The following is a 15,244-nucleotide window of genomic DNA, read 5'->3' on the forward strand; positions in this document are numbered from 1 at the left end:
CCACAAGTTCCCAAATCCTATTTCCAAAATTCCTAGTTGTAGACTTGAAGAAATATCCATATTTAATGCACTAATAAATGTGAGAATACCACTCATCTAAATGTAAGTTAAGCATGCTTCATTTAATGGGGTATCATGTAAAATTGCAAGTTCAAAAAGAGTATGAATCATGAACTAAAAGTCTAGCACACCCTCCTCCAAGGTAATAAGGGATGCTACACTGGCCATAACATCAACATGTTGATTATCCTTTCGAGGTTGGCTCTGATTATCAAGAAACTCAGTAGATTCTATTGTTGAAATAGGAGAAGGAACCTCATCCAAATGATCAATCAAGGGCTTCCCTTTAATAGATTTATGAGAGATGAACTTTAAATATAACTTTGTTAGGAGCATGACCCATTTAGCAAGTCATCCCAATTAATCTATTATTGAAAAGAGTTTCTTTAAAGGATAAAACCTCACATAAACATTAACTTTTGCAATAGGGAAGTAATGTTTGAGTTTCTGACAAGCAAAAACTGAAGCAACACATTATTTCTCAATTATAGTGTAACATATTTTTAAATCAAACAATGTACAACTTATCAAAGGAATAAGACATTCTTTACCATCTTGATCATGTTGAACCAAGACAACACTCAACTCCTTAAAAGAGGCAAAAGTATAAAGAAAGAATGGTTGAGCTGGATATAAGATAGGAGGATTAGAAAGATAAGTCTTGAATTGTTCAAATGAGAGCTTACAATTTTATTCCAAGAGAAATTAGAATCCTTCTTTAGCAAGGAAGTTGAAGGAATAGTACGATCCGCTAGGTTAGAAACAAACCTACAAATAGCTTCTATCTTTCCTTTTAAGCTACAAAGTTGTGATGTATTGCAAGGAGGCATATTGACAATAGCATCAATTTTCTCTCTATCTACCTCAATACTTTTGTTAGATATGATAAACCCTAGGAGCTTCCCACCGTCAACTCCAAAGGCACATTTTTGTAGATTCAAGCATATATTATACTTCCTTATTCTCTCAAAGATATGTCTAAGAGTAGGAACATGCTCATCATGTTTCACAATTTTTTCTAGAATGTAATCCACATAATCTTCAAGAAACTTATGCATTAGTCATGAAAAATCAAAGTTGTAGCTTCTTAATAGGTAGCACCCTCATTTCTTAATCCAAAAGGCATCATTACCCAACAAATTGTTCCCCCATGGAGTAATAAAAGTGGTCTTATATTGATCATAAGGAGAAATAAAAATCTGAGTATACCCAAAGAATCCATCCATAAAAGAAAGTAACATGTGTCCAGCAGTTGAGTTCATTATCATACCAATGTTAGGTAAAGGAAAGTCATATTTCAAAGAAACCTTATTTAAATCATGAAATAAGTTCACATCCTTATCTAATCTTTTCCCTTAGAGTCTAACCACAATATTAGAAATCCAAGGGCAATAATCTATAGGACGTATAAAACCAGCATTCAAGAGATTTTCTTTCTCAATCTTAAGAACAAAAGCAATGCTAGGATTCATTTTGCAAATCTTCGACTTAACAGGATTAACGTCAAGTGGCAAAACTATGTTGTGAGTGACAATTTTAAGATCAATGCAAGAAATATCAAAATATATCCAAGAAAAGATATCTAAAAATTCAAAAAGAAGCTTGGTAATCTATTTTTGTTCTATTCCATGCCAACATTTTCCAATCTTTATAACCAATTAGAATCATCCTTATCAACAAGTACATCCATAGTTTCAGTGACTAAAAGATTGTTCTTATGTGCTTCCTCCATAGAAGGAAGAGGATCAACATGTTGTTTTGATTTTGTTTCTTCTCCAAAATAACCATTAATATCCAAACAATAAGGTTTTCTCTTACTATGATGGAAAGAAGAAATTCTCATATGCGCCTAGAAAGTCAACCAAAGCATCATTAGACGAGAAAATATTCAAAGAAGGTGATTGATCAAATGTGATAAGATGTGGGTTTGATAATTTTAGTGGACCATTGCAAATATAATTCACATTCGAAAATAAGGAAGGTTGCTTATAAGGATTAAATCCTAGACCATAAGTATATTTACAACCATTATTAGATAAAGGAACCTATACACCTAGTTCAAATTTTCCACATCCTTGATCATAAGACCTTCTCTTATCAAGCAAATGGTATTCCTCACTATAATGATCAGCCATGCTAGATATTGTCAAGGGAGCTTCATAAGAAACTACATCTTGGTCATCATGTTTAACAGTTTCAATGGTTTTCCTTTGATGAGGCAACAATGAAGTTATTACTCAGTTCTCCAGAAATAAGAGTTGAAATAACTTTTTCATCCTTAAATTATTCAAGTGCTTTCATAAAAGAGACATAAGAGACCTTAATTCCCCAATTAATGTTGGATTAAAGCCTAAAGTTTCCCAATCATCTTTAGATAAAGAAGAAGGTTCTTCACTTGATTTATTTTTAGCTCCTTTAATTTCTCTTCCCCAGGTCCTAGCACCTTAGAAGATTCAACATTATAGTAACTATTAGGTCTATTATCCACATGAAGAGTATACATCACATTGTCATAGATAAACTTAACCTCGCAATGAAGAGGAGAGGGAATAGCATGCATATTTTGTAACCACATTCTTCCCAAAAGAAGGTTATACTTGAGAGGTCCTGGCATCACATGAATCAGAGTATCCAAGGTTAGTTAAATTCTTCTGATATTCCCATTTGCTCTTTGATTTGGAACAATGTTCTTGATGCCAATAAAACTATAGCACTTGGGTTGCCCTAGAATGTTGAAAACAAAAGAAGAGTTAAATTTCGGGAAGATAAGTGGATTATGGAGACCTCACTCAATGAACATGCTTCTTTCGCACCTTTTATGTAAGAGTGCAAGGTCAAGTTTGGAGAGACGGTTGCTAACTACAAGCAAAATGATTAGTGGGTAGACTTGCATAGGGTTAGCTCTAATCTCGACTCTTTGTAGCTGGTTGTTTATTTCACTATATTGGTTTCAGATGATGAAGACAAGGAGACTTGGAAAGGTAGCTTGTCTAGACTTGTCACAGCACCAACTCAAAGTTACCAAAGAAGACTGATGATGAAGATATTTGCTTCTTCATATAGAATTCTATTCCCCACTCTGGCCAAAAGTCTTCCAAATTTGTTTGACAAAGAGAGCTTTATTAATGGTTCTAACACTTCTCAAGCCAAGGCCATCCAAGCTTTTAGGTCTACAAACACTATCCCAAGCAATAAGAGACATCCATTTTTCATCTTCCACCCCAAACCAAAGGAAGAATTGTTGAATCCTTTCAATAGCCTCAACAAACTTGCAAGGATTCTGGAAGGACTTAAAGCATACACTAGAAGGCTCCAGAGACCTATAATATAAAGATAGTGTCGTCAACGAATTGTTGATGGGAGCAAACCTAGTTGGCTGAAGAAGGGCTTGCCCCTTTAGAGTGATCATCCCGAAACAACTTGTTAATATATATTCTAATGCGCTCAACCATAAAAATGAAAAGGATAAGGGAGATGAGGTCCCTTGTGTGAGCCCTCTTGATGCTCTGGAAAAAGGAGTGGGCAATCTGTTGGCAATGAGCAAGATGGAGGGGGTGGTAACAACCTATTTGATAAGTTGAATAACTGCGTTGCTAAATTCAATGGCACAAAGAATCCTTAGTAAGAACTTCCAATCAGCCCTATTGTAGGCCTTAGAGAGATCTAATTTCATCAAGAAGCTCTAGTTCTAGATACTTCCAAAGTGGATATTTTCATGCACGTGATCATTGAATCCAAAGTCTACATGCCAAGGACAAAACCATTTTGTTGTAGAGAGATGACTTGAGGGAGGAGCACCAAGAGCCTTCAAGTGAGGACCTTGGAAATGATCTTCTATAAAGAATTGCATAAACTTATAGGCCAAAAGTTATCCATCAAATCATCTCCACAAACCTTATGAATAAGAATAAGGAAGGTGGCAATAAGCTCCTTAAGGATATTTATAGCACCACAGAATTATTTAACACCCTTGACAATATTAGATGCCACAAAAGTTACAAAAAATAGCTTGGGGAAATTACTTCCAAAATTGCCCAACCAACACTTAACGAGAATTACACTACTCTACAAGCCTTGAATTGTTTCTACTACTAGATTGACTTCACAAAGATAATGATGAGAGGTCTTATCTTCCCCTTTATAATGAACTAGTACTCTTAGGTCTATTGTAATATATTTGTTGTTGATAAAACATTGGATGCACTTTGGAGGTTTGAGCTATCTTTAAAAGACTTCCCATGGTATATCTTATGTGCTCTTTTTTATGTGTTATTGTGTAAATTGAAACTTTTTGCATTTTTTTACTCATGAAAATAATGTAGGATTGCTTATGCATTTTCATTTTGTATTTAAAATAGCTTTGAGTTTTTGGTACAAGACATGTTGCAAGCTTAATTATGTTTAGTGTGAGGTAGGAAATAAAACAATATAAAAACATGGCCATTCAATCTTATTAGAAATAACTTCATGAATGATTGATGACTATGAAAATAAACAAATCATATATAGTCAATATTTCAAAAATGAAACAATAGATCCCCTTTACCATCATACTTTGTAGCACAATTTGTCACCAATCCACTCATTGAAGAATACATCAAATATCATATACCAAAGAATTGTTGAATGTTTCTCTGAAATCGTGTGTTCAATTTTTTGTGCACAAGTATAAACATACTATTTTAGATGATCAATCCTACTTATGGGATAGTTCAGATATGGTAAAGTATCATGCAAAAACGTGTCACATCTTCATGTCTCTTGTGTTGAGTGGAAGTAATAGAGGATGCAAAAGATGTATCAACAATTAGTGGTACATTATCCACATATACCAAGTAAAAATCGTAAATCTCCTCTTGTTCTTCTTCATCTACAATCACTCAAAGATACATCATAAGAAAATATAGAAGTGTCTGCAGGTGGATTCCCATCAAGGTGATCTGATTTATCAAAGCACTCACATTGCTAAAGAGAAGACCCTTGTGCTTGAAAATGTTCAGAATGCAATAAAGTAGATAGTGTATCTTATTGAAAAAAGATTATTAATCTTTCAAGAAATAAAGATAACGAAAACAATAAATATGCTGCATGATTTGAAAATACCAAAGTTATAATGCTGAAAAATGGTAAGCTACTTTGAGTTTCAGGTGGCAGTGCCATTTTCCATTTAAAATTATATTACCTTATGCATGTAAGCAGAGCTAGCCTGCAGTTTTATAGACACCGATGGATTACGAAACCTGCATAAGACAGCTGTTCTTAAAAAATACTCATGCAAATCAGTCATCCATCTTCTTTGCGGGGAATAATTATGCTCCTTGCATTTGGCAATCCAAGTAGAATTCTTTATTAAATCAAAATTCATACTAATATTCTGCAATGAATATTGCCCTTTAGATTGCCCAAGATGGAACCAGAAGCTCTGCTGAGCATAAATAGATTGTCTTTGCATAAAGAGATTACAGAGATAATCGGTCAAGTTGAAAATAAAATAACTAATCTCTAAAAACAGCACCTTGATCACAAATTATTATGCTTTGACAATCTGCGGAAGGCAATTACTGACTTGCGCCATTTATAAGCAGGGACCTACAATACATTGGTAAGGACATGCAATTTAATTACATTGATTACTTCTACATATGGGATAAAGAAAGAAACTCCTGATTCAAGTCTAGAATGTCATTTAGAGAATATCTAGTGAAATATGAGCATACAGCTGGAAATCCAGCATAGTCGCCCGGATCAGCAATGTTTGTTATGACAATACTGGATGCCGCTAATCTGACCTGCAACAAAATCAAGGGTCTGCATTATAGCTTTTATCATTATTATAAGACAATATTTTGACGAGCATCTTCTAGAGTTGCTAATACTCAATGGTTCAGTCTCTAATTTAGCTTTTGTTGTTAATGTGTGTGTGTGTGTGTGTTTTTGTGCATGTGTGTATATATACCCACTCAGCTGACATTTTTTATGTTTTCAGCTTAAAACTTATTATCCTTGAGACTAAAGAAAATCCTTCGTTAGGAATAACATTTACATTCTTGAGAATTTTTTTGAAGCTGCCATCATCACAACCACAACAAAACTAGTGAGAATTATAACAGTATTGTACAGTGTACATACACCATAGAAGCAAATATTTTGAAGCTGCCATCATCACAACCACAACAAAACTAGTAAGAATTATAACAGTATTGTACAGTGTACATACACCATAGAAGCAAATATTTTGAAGCTGCCATCATCACAACCACAACAAAAGTAGTGAGATTTATAGCAGTATTGTACAGTGTACATACACTATAGAAGCAAAAATTGCAAAAATATCATTTGTAATCATGATTAATTGCTTATCCCCACAGTTTGCAGTTTTTCCCCCTAGAAAATGGTGGTTTTTTCAAAAATTAAATGTGCCCAGCAATTTTTTTTAATCTTTTTACACAGTTATCGGAATAAATATGCCTGAAATATGTCCAAATACCAGGTTATCTGATTTTGAGTAATTTTGTACCATATTTTTTTATTACAGTGGCTTTTTGTTGTGTTGTGGTTGTACACCTTATAATATTTGTTTCCAGGGACTTTACTTCATTTGCTTTATGTTAGCAGACATTTCATGCAGCTAAGGCATTTCATACTTTCAATTTCTTCTTCCTGCATTGGGTTTTACCAGCATTTTACTGTGGCTTCATAGAAGACAACACATTTTATTTCGACTGCTACTTTGACAGCAGTGACAGCCAAGTGACTCACTGTGCTTTTCTTGTACTGCACCTTAGGCCTGATTATTCATCAAGAGGAAGGAGGTTGTTTGATCACAAGAGATTTCAAGTTCGTCACTCCTGCTTTTAATTTTATCTTCTGTATTGGAAAATATTTCGAGTTGAAAGAGCAGAGCATCATATTTTCTTGTATTCATTGATTCAATAATTGCTTCTATACTTAGTTTTTAATCTCCTTTTTATTGAATAAAATCTTTATTAGCAGAGGGAAATGAATATAAGAACAGCACAGCATTCTGCAAAAAGAAAAAGGAAAATTTGGGACGATCTTTGTTGATCATTTGATTAGATATACAAAGCAAGTTGGCCTAATATCATGCAATGACTTAAGAGACAAGTGGAAACAGAGATGACAATTGAGAGTTATAACATATTAGTATATCACCTTTTTCGTGATTAAAATTTGCACATATTGTGTCTTTATTCGTTGAAATGTACCCAGAGTTTAATAGCTGGATCAAAATGCATGAACAATATTAATACCTAGGGCTTCGGTGGCTGTCTCAATAATTGCAAACTGCTAGATTTGTTCAACTGTCATCAATAACAGCAGCACTCTATTCAATGGATGATTTGCAAGCATAGAATAAAAATAAAGATATTTAAATGCTTTGCTGGAAACAACAGAATTTATAACTGCTACTGATAAAGTCTCATATTTGGATTGTTTTACAACTCAGTGATATACTTTCATTTAGGTGGGTCAGAGTACACTAAGAGTCCTTGCTGGAATGTAAGATCGTCCTAGGGCTTAAGTATGACCCTCAGTGAACAAAATGATAGCTCTCTGCCTGATCTCTGTGGATAAATTTCTCTGGCAGCTGCTGTGATATTCCTTCCACCTCTATAGATCTGAATCTAGAAGTAAATTTGTTCTTGAATCTTCAATGGCTGTTAAACCAACTACAAAAGTTTTTGTTTCTGCTATGCACTTCTCATCATCGTTGACTTACCAACCTCCGTGCCTTGTCCAAGAATGTGAACACCAGGGCGAATGCAGGGGCTGCAAAAGAAACAATGATTAAGTAGCGTTGGTACCCACAGATGGATTTCCAACTATGTCTATCATAGTTTTCAATGATGGCTCTCAATGGTACCTCAAACTCTCAAATGAGGAAAACTGGCATTTGAATAGCCCAATGCACACCTGCATGTCAAAGGGTATCTTTGATGGGATGTTCATCCAATGTCTCTTGCCACCACGTTCTACACTCGATACCATTCAAGCCTTTGAATGTAATTGTATTGATTGTCGCCTTGTCATGGCCACCTTCCGGAGTTTGGTGGGTTGTGTTTTCTTTCCTTAACCCACCTTTTCAGAATCCATTTTCCCTACAACTTCCACTCCTGGTGCCAATGTCCTCCCAATGTTGCCTTTGTCCTTTGCAGTGCCAGGTAATAACTGTTGTCACTGTTTTCTCCAATTTCTTTTTCCCAAGTGCATCAACTATCTTTTGTCTTCATATGAAAACAATTAAATATGTCATATTTACCTGCCATAGAGTTTTGTACAGCTTGCACATGTACAAAAACGAAAAAAATTTCAAAAATTCTTCACTCTATAGGATCATCATGGTCACTCCTTTAAAAATGGTGAAGAACTAGTGGTTGAACAAAATAGCTATGACTGTCTTTTGCTTCCTCCCCCTTATGCATTGGTTTGTTATCATGTGATGAAATACTTTACTTTGGAAGGTTGGTATATTGATATCCATGGATATCATTCCCATTCTCAATCAGATTCCTAATGGTGGCAAAATTGATATTTTGTTCTTTCTGTATACCTCACTTTGTCATATCATTGCTAAAGGGGCTTTCCCCCCTCTTCACCACCAGGGGTTGATATTTGCCTTGTATCAACTTGACTTTGATATATCTCCATTTGGAAGCTGGTGCATCTCTTACCCATAATCTGAGCCTAATCAATAGCAAGACTGACTGCACAACTCTATTAGAATTGAGCTAATTGAGAGTACACCCCTCTCGAGTTGTAACCCTAATGCAAAAAAAATGACCAAAGAAGCTAAGGTTAACTCCGCCTAAAAACCTTTAGAAGCTGAACTACTAGAAGCTACTCCTGAAAAGTGGAAAACCACTACTACCAAACCAAGCCCTATTAAAGCAAAGAAGATCAAGAAAGGGCCAAATGCAGATGTAATGTCCCTTGTACCATAGCCGAGCCTCACAAGCTCCTGGTTAATGAACCTGCTATCTGTGTTAGTATTCTAACGAAGGTATACAAATAAATTAATAAGATCAGAAACTAGTTGCTAACATTTATATACAAAATATCAAATCCTAATCTCTAATTAATTCCTTTCTTAAGAAGGGGACTTTGATCAAACACTTAGATCCTGGGGGAGTGCTTCCTGGGGCTCTAGTTATTAGAACAACTCTCCACTAAGTGTCATCCTTTCACAGTATGTCCTCTCTTTAAGACCTTATGGATAATCGTATTGATGTACCCATTCTTCTTAGGAGAGCTTTATACTCATCCTAAGCCTTATGGATAACTTTTTAATTGTATCCATCCTTTCATATGCATATGATTTCTATTATACAGACCTTCAGAGATTTTCAATCCCTACCTTGCTTCAGTTCGGCACCCTTGCAGGATTGTGGCTATTGAAGCCCTATAGAGATCCCAGGATTTTTACCTTGATCCCCAAGGGGGAAATTAGAGGAGTTTTTACTTTTATCTTTAGTTTTGATCTTTCTTTATTATCTCCTTATAAAGTCTGTTTCAGACTGTGATTATTGACTTGCAATGATTTGTTTATCCCTTGTTGGCCTCCCACTGATATTCTTTAATTGAACGGAATACTTATAATACGGCTGAGAACTCTGACTGATTGGTTTCTATAATAGAAAATGTGCTGAATCTGTCTGCAATGCCAAATGAGAAAGGATGTCATTTGGTGGCACTTTCAATTTAGACACTCACTCCAATAGATGGAGAGTCGAGACTGATTTGATCTTAATCCCTTGATTGTTCCTTCTTGATCTGTTGTATTGGTTAAACTGAAGTCTACTTTGTTATTCTCTTCTATCCCTGTTGTCGCTAGAAACTACTTTGTCATTCCACACCCGACACTTGTATTATGTAATGGAAGATACCTCTTTGTTCTCCACAACTAATATAACTCAGTCTGCTTATTTTGATTGTATTTGTTTGTCCTATATATCTTGGCCACGACTCCAAGTGTATTGCGTTGGTAGTTCTTTCAATATGAACCCAAGTATGGTGTGTTACGTTAGACTACTTCTCCTGAACCCAACTATATTGTGCTGCGTTGGGATACTGCACCCGATATTGTTTTTTACGGCTGAATCAGATGTCTATTTCCAGGATGATTCTTCTCTCTGAATGGTGTGTGGCTTTTAATACCTATTTCTTCCCATGCCTGTGCCAAGAGTCACGACTTAGTCTTGATTATTTGATATTATAATCCTATTGATTAATTGTGATGATTAAATTATTTTTGGTGATAATGAGATTATTTATAAAGCTTTATGATTACTTTGATTAAAGATAATTACAATTTCTTATATCATTTATTGTATAATTCCTTTTATTTTATTCTTAGTCTATTTAGATCTTTAGCTCAAATAATTGAATCTAGAATTAAGTAAGGAATTATAAGGAATGGATTTATTATTTATTCATTTCATAATTTTAGTGATTTGGAACAAAATATATCATAATTATTTTATTAAACAATTATTGACTCTATTTTTCGGGGGTCGTCACAATCCCTCCCGCTTGATTTTTCTTGTCCTCAAGCAATCTAATCGTTTCTGCCTTTTCCCATGTGGCATCTTCCATGGTTAGATACTTCCATTGGACTAAATATTCTATAATAGTTCTATTCCTCAATTTCTTTTCTTGAGTATCTAAGATAATCTCAGGCTCTAAAATAAGTTGACCTTTATCATCAAGTGGGGGTAATACCATACGAGGTTCTAATTGTTTTCCAAATATTTTCTTAAGTCTTGAGACATGGAAAATATTGTGGATTCTACTTCGTTCAAGAAGTTGTAGTTCATATGCTACTTCTCTGATTTTTCTTATTACTCGATATGGCCCATATAATCGTGGTTTAAGCTGTTCTACTCCACTCTTTTTAATAGAGGTTTGTTTATATGGTTGTAATCTCCAAAACACTAAATCCCCAACATCAAATGTCCTTTAGATATGTTTTTTGTCTGCGTAAATCTTCTATTAGTTTTGGGCTTGTTGTAGGTTCTCTTTAAGAGTTTTTAATATATCCATGCTCTGTTAAATAAATTCTTGTGCACTTGTACTCGGCTCTCCTATAGGATAAAATTTCCAAATGTTGGTGCCTCATAACCATATAAAGCTTTGAATGGGGTCATTCCAATGGACATATGATGGGTTGTATTATAGCAAAATTTGCCTAAATGTATCCATTTGATCCATGCCCGTTGTTGTTCAGTCACATAGCTCCTCAGGTACCCTTCTAACCATTTATTTACTATTTTACTTTGCCCGTCTGTTTGAGGATGGTAACTCATGCTAGGCATTAAACTGGTTCCTACTAACTTGAATAGCTCTTGCCAAAACTGGCTACTAAATTTACTATCCCTATCACTAATTATATTCCGTGGAAGTCCATAGAGCCTAAATACTGCTCTAAAAAATAGTCCAAGTGGGTGTGTTCTGCCTTAGTCTATTGGCATGTCATGCATTCTTGTACATATTTCTGGACATCAAGCCTTTCCACGAAAAATTCTCTTATCTATTTATATGTTTTGAAATACCCTTGATGGCCGACGAAGGATTATCATGATATTCCTTACATTGTGTTTTTAACTTCTGACTGAGGGGTTAGAAACACTCTTCCTTTATAGAGTATAACATCATCTCAACTCTTGAAATATTCATTTGGAAATTTTCCTTTTAATATTTCACTTGCTTTAGGATCTATGATGTACTCGTTAATGATATCGTTTTTCCAATCTCCTAAAATACTAGTAATCATATTGAGATGGAGGCATCGAGATAGGGCATCTGCAACTCCGTTATTTACCCCTTTAACATATTCTATGTAAAAATCATATGCTTGAACTCTGCTCACCCACTTTTTTTGTCGATCGTTAAGGTCTTTCTCACTCGGGAAGAAATGTAAGTTGTTGTGATTTGTCTTCACAATGAACTTCCCACAAACCAAATACTATCGGAACTTAGCTAAAGCATGCATTATGGCCAGCATTTTTTTATCATATATGGAGTAATGCTTTTCAACTTCTATGAGTTTGCGACTCTCAAATGTTACGGGATGCTTCATTTGCATGAGGACTGCTCCAATCCCTTCCCCTAATGCATCACATTGTAATTTGAAGGGCATTGATGTTGTCGGCAAAAACCATGTTGTAGCCGACGGGTTGAGTTGGTATCCGAAAGGTCGCGTGACAGTTGAGTCACCCCTTTGGGAAATATATTTACATCGTCTGAATGGATTTATAGATGATGATTGTAATTGGAATTGCATATGTGCTTATATGAATAAAGTGTTTGTTCTGTGTTACATTCTAATCTATTAATGCGATAAGTGTACGTTTACCCTATACGATAAACATTTGGAATCGTTGCCAGTCGAACTCAATGCAAAAGAGGTGTTATGAAGATTAATGTCGAATTTGCTCAATAAGTATAGGAATAAAATAAAAGACAAGGATAAGATACGCACAGCACGGAAAGCATTAATACTCACACATCAGGCGAAGCACACACAAAAGTTTCAGCAACTCACCAATGAGCACCAAAGTGGTGAAGGAGCACGGATAGAGGGAGTGCATTCACCTAGCAGACCGAGGAGTGCCGAGGATTTTCTTGAAGAAACGCGTCAGAGATTGAATTTGGTAGTAGAGACAAGGGAGGAGTTCCTAAAGTTGTTTACGCCAAGGGTAGAGAATCCGAACAAAAGGGAACGAACCCGCATGGCTCAAGGTGCCGAAGGAGCACGAGTGTGGGGTTAACTCTTCATTCTCGATACACCTGACAAACGGATACAAGTAGAGAATCGAACAACTTCACTTGAAGTAGATCTCTTCACACCGAATAACATTGTTGTCCAAAGTAAGGCGGTTGTCTAAAGTAGCACAGTTGTGCAGAGCAACGCAGGTACTCAGAGCAGTACGGGTACAAAGAACATCGTGTTTAAGTAGAACAGCACAGGTGCGCAGCAAGTACCACAGATTCAAAAAAGTGGCGATGGGACGGCCGATCCAATTAGACATTGTAAAACATGTGAAACAATCTAGACTGCGAATGGTGTAACAGATCAGAATGACTGGGTCCAATAGTTTCCGACTACCCTACGAGGTGTAGCAATCGATTGGTTTTCAAGCACCGATCCGAAGAAGTTAACTACATGGCCAAATATCAAGAAAGAATTCATAGCAGAGTTTCAACTATTCAGAGATGATAATGAGATAGTAGCGGAAATCTACAATACCAAGTAGGGCAAGAATGAAAGAGTCTATGTGTATGCTAGGAGGTTGAAGGAGATCATAGGAAAGATGGAAAGCCAACCAGACCAGCAAACGAGTTGAAGAAAAGGTGGTTTATTGAAGGGTTACGACCATCACTACAGAAAAAGATAAAAATTATATCTCCAGCATCATACGTGGATGCAAATAACTGTGATGGACTTGGAAAGTGAATAGAAAATAGGTAAATAGAAAGAAAACAGATCATCAGACTCAAAAGATTCATCCTACGAAAGCAACAATGACGAGGAGTCAAGTAAGAAGGTTCGAGCACTACAGAAGGACATGTTACGTATGATGGAGTTCAAAAACATGAAAAAGAATCCTGGCCAAGTGAGAGAAGGGGAATTGTGTTATACAGATTGTAAGGAGGAGGGCCACACAAAGGGCTCCTTCCCGAAGAACCAATTCTACAATATCTGCCAAATCGCAAGACATTCTACCAAGGAATGCCTGTTCAATATGAAAACGAAGGGACGCCAACAGGTACTACAAACGCAAGAAGTATCCACCTTGGGAGCAGGAACGAATATGAACAATGACGCAACCTCTGGAGGGTACCAAAACAACAATCGACTCAGACAAGGTGGCAACAACAATAATAATAACAATAATGGGGGCCGAAGTCGAATACAATACGATCCGAGTGGACGGCCAATGATACAATGTCGGATGTGCAACCCCTGGGGACACTTCCCTAGAGATTGTACTACGAAGGGAACACCGCAGCTATTATGTAGATGGTGTGGCCCTAGAGACCATGAGGATTCGAAATGCCCTAAGCTCGGGGTGAACATGTTAAGTATAGAAACATGTGATGATGAGGAGACATTAGCCATCACTCGTGCGCAAGCAAAAACATATCCAAATCGGGAAGAGGAAAAGAAAAGGTTGCAACAAGCGCAAGCAAAATTATATGGCACGCCAAGGGGGAACCTAGCAGAACAAAATATCATATGGCAGGTAATGCAAGCTAAGGTTCCCATGAAGCTGAATGACCTTCTTACAAAGCCTCACGGACTACAATCCTGAACATGACACCATCCTCGAAGGCGATGGAAAAGCCAAGAAAAGACAAGGTGGAAGTGGAAGGACCGCAACGGACGCAATGCCACTTGCGCTCACCACAAGAAGACACCCTGCACTAGTGGAGATGGGTATTCTCGGAACCATCCTCACAGACACAATCGTAGATTGAGGGTCAAGAGTGAATGTACTGTCGGAAGAAACATGGTAGAAGTTGGGGCAACCTACTTATGGCCACCTACCTTCCAACTCCTCACCACCGTTCAACACAAGATCAAACCTTTAGGAACTCTGATGGTGCAACCTGTAACCATTGGGACGTGACCATTCTTACTGGACTATGTGGTCATACCGTTGAAAAGAAAAGGGCATGACACTATCCTCAGATGCGATTGGTTAGTATAGGAGAAAGCAAAACATGACTAGAAAAAGAACACTTTGTCAATGGAAGGAAGAGGTCGTAGATTTATAATTGACCTGCATACGCAGATGGTAGAAGCAGCATGATCAGATTCCGAAGGCGAGGGAGACAACAAAGGGAAGAAACAAATGGAACCCAACGAAGAAGGGATTCTGAGACTCGAAGGAGGGTCCAACGATGACAACTTTGATTCGGTCAATGGCCTACTCCAATGGCAAATGGAGGACTATGAGCTCTTTTCAAGCTGTCACATGTTAGGGGTAGAAGAAGGAAATAAAGGAGAGGAAAATGAGTTTCCAAAGGAATATAGATAAGTGAAGGAAGGAGAGGCGCAAATAGACGAAACATCGGCACATACATTTAGTGAGGAAAAGCCTATTAAATGTAAAGAACCTATAGAAACCCTCAACAGGCTATATCCTTAACAAGCATCAAT

At 36.5% G+C, this 15,244-nt stretch overlaps 1 protein-coding gene across 8 annotated transcripts in view; it reads right to left on the reverse strand.

Annotated features, from left to right (window-relative positions):
- Nucleotides 1–4,539: 4,539 nt before the first annotated feature.
- Nucleotides 4,540–15,244, reverse strand: part of LOC149535399 (putative UDP-3-O-acylglucosamine N-acyltransferase 1, mitochondrial) — a 212,211-nt gene continuing 201,506 nt past the window's right edge. For 2 of the 8 annotated variants that reach the window (XR_016357009.1, XR_016357006.1), the window contains exons 9-12: nucleotides 5,778–5,849; nucleotides 5,576–5,649; nucleotides 5,243–5,300; nucleotides 4,540–4,930 (exon numbers count right to left, since the gene is read on the reverse strand). Coding sequence is in view for 4 of the 8 variants with exons in the window: in XM_089804575.1 (XP_089660701.1) it covers nucleotides 5,697–5,849 (153 nt within the window). In the remaining 4 variants the exon portion in view is untranslated. Of the gene's footprint in view, nucleotides 5,001–5,168; nucleotides 5,301–5,383; nucleotides 5,850–15,244 lie in introns of those variants that run through there. The other 6 variants (XR_016357007.1, XR_016357008.1, XM_089804577.1 and 3 more) reach the window with 6 other exon arrangements.

The sequence above is a fragment of the Cupressus sempervirens genome, chromosome 10, assembly GCF_028749045.1.
Source record: "Cupressus sempervirens isolate cs-2001-9-10 chromosome 10, ASM2874904v1, whole genome shotgun sequence".
Classification (NCBI taxonomy): domain Eukaryota; kingdom Viridiplantae; phylum Streptophyta; class Pinopsida; order Cupressales; family Cupressaceae; genus Cupressus; species Cupressus sempervirens.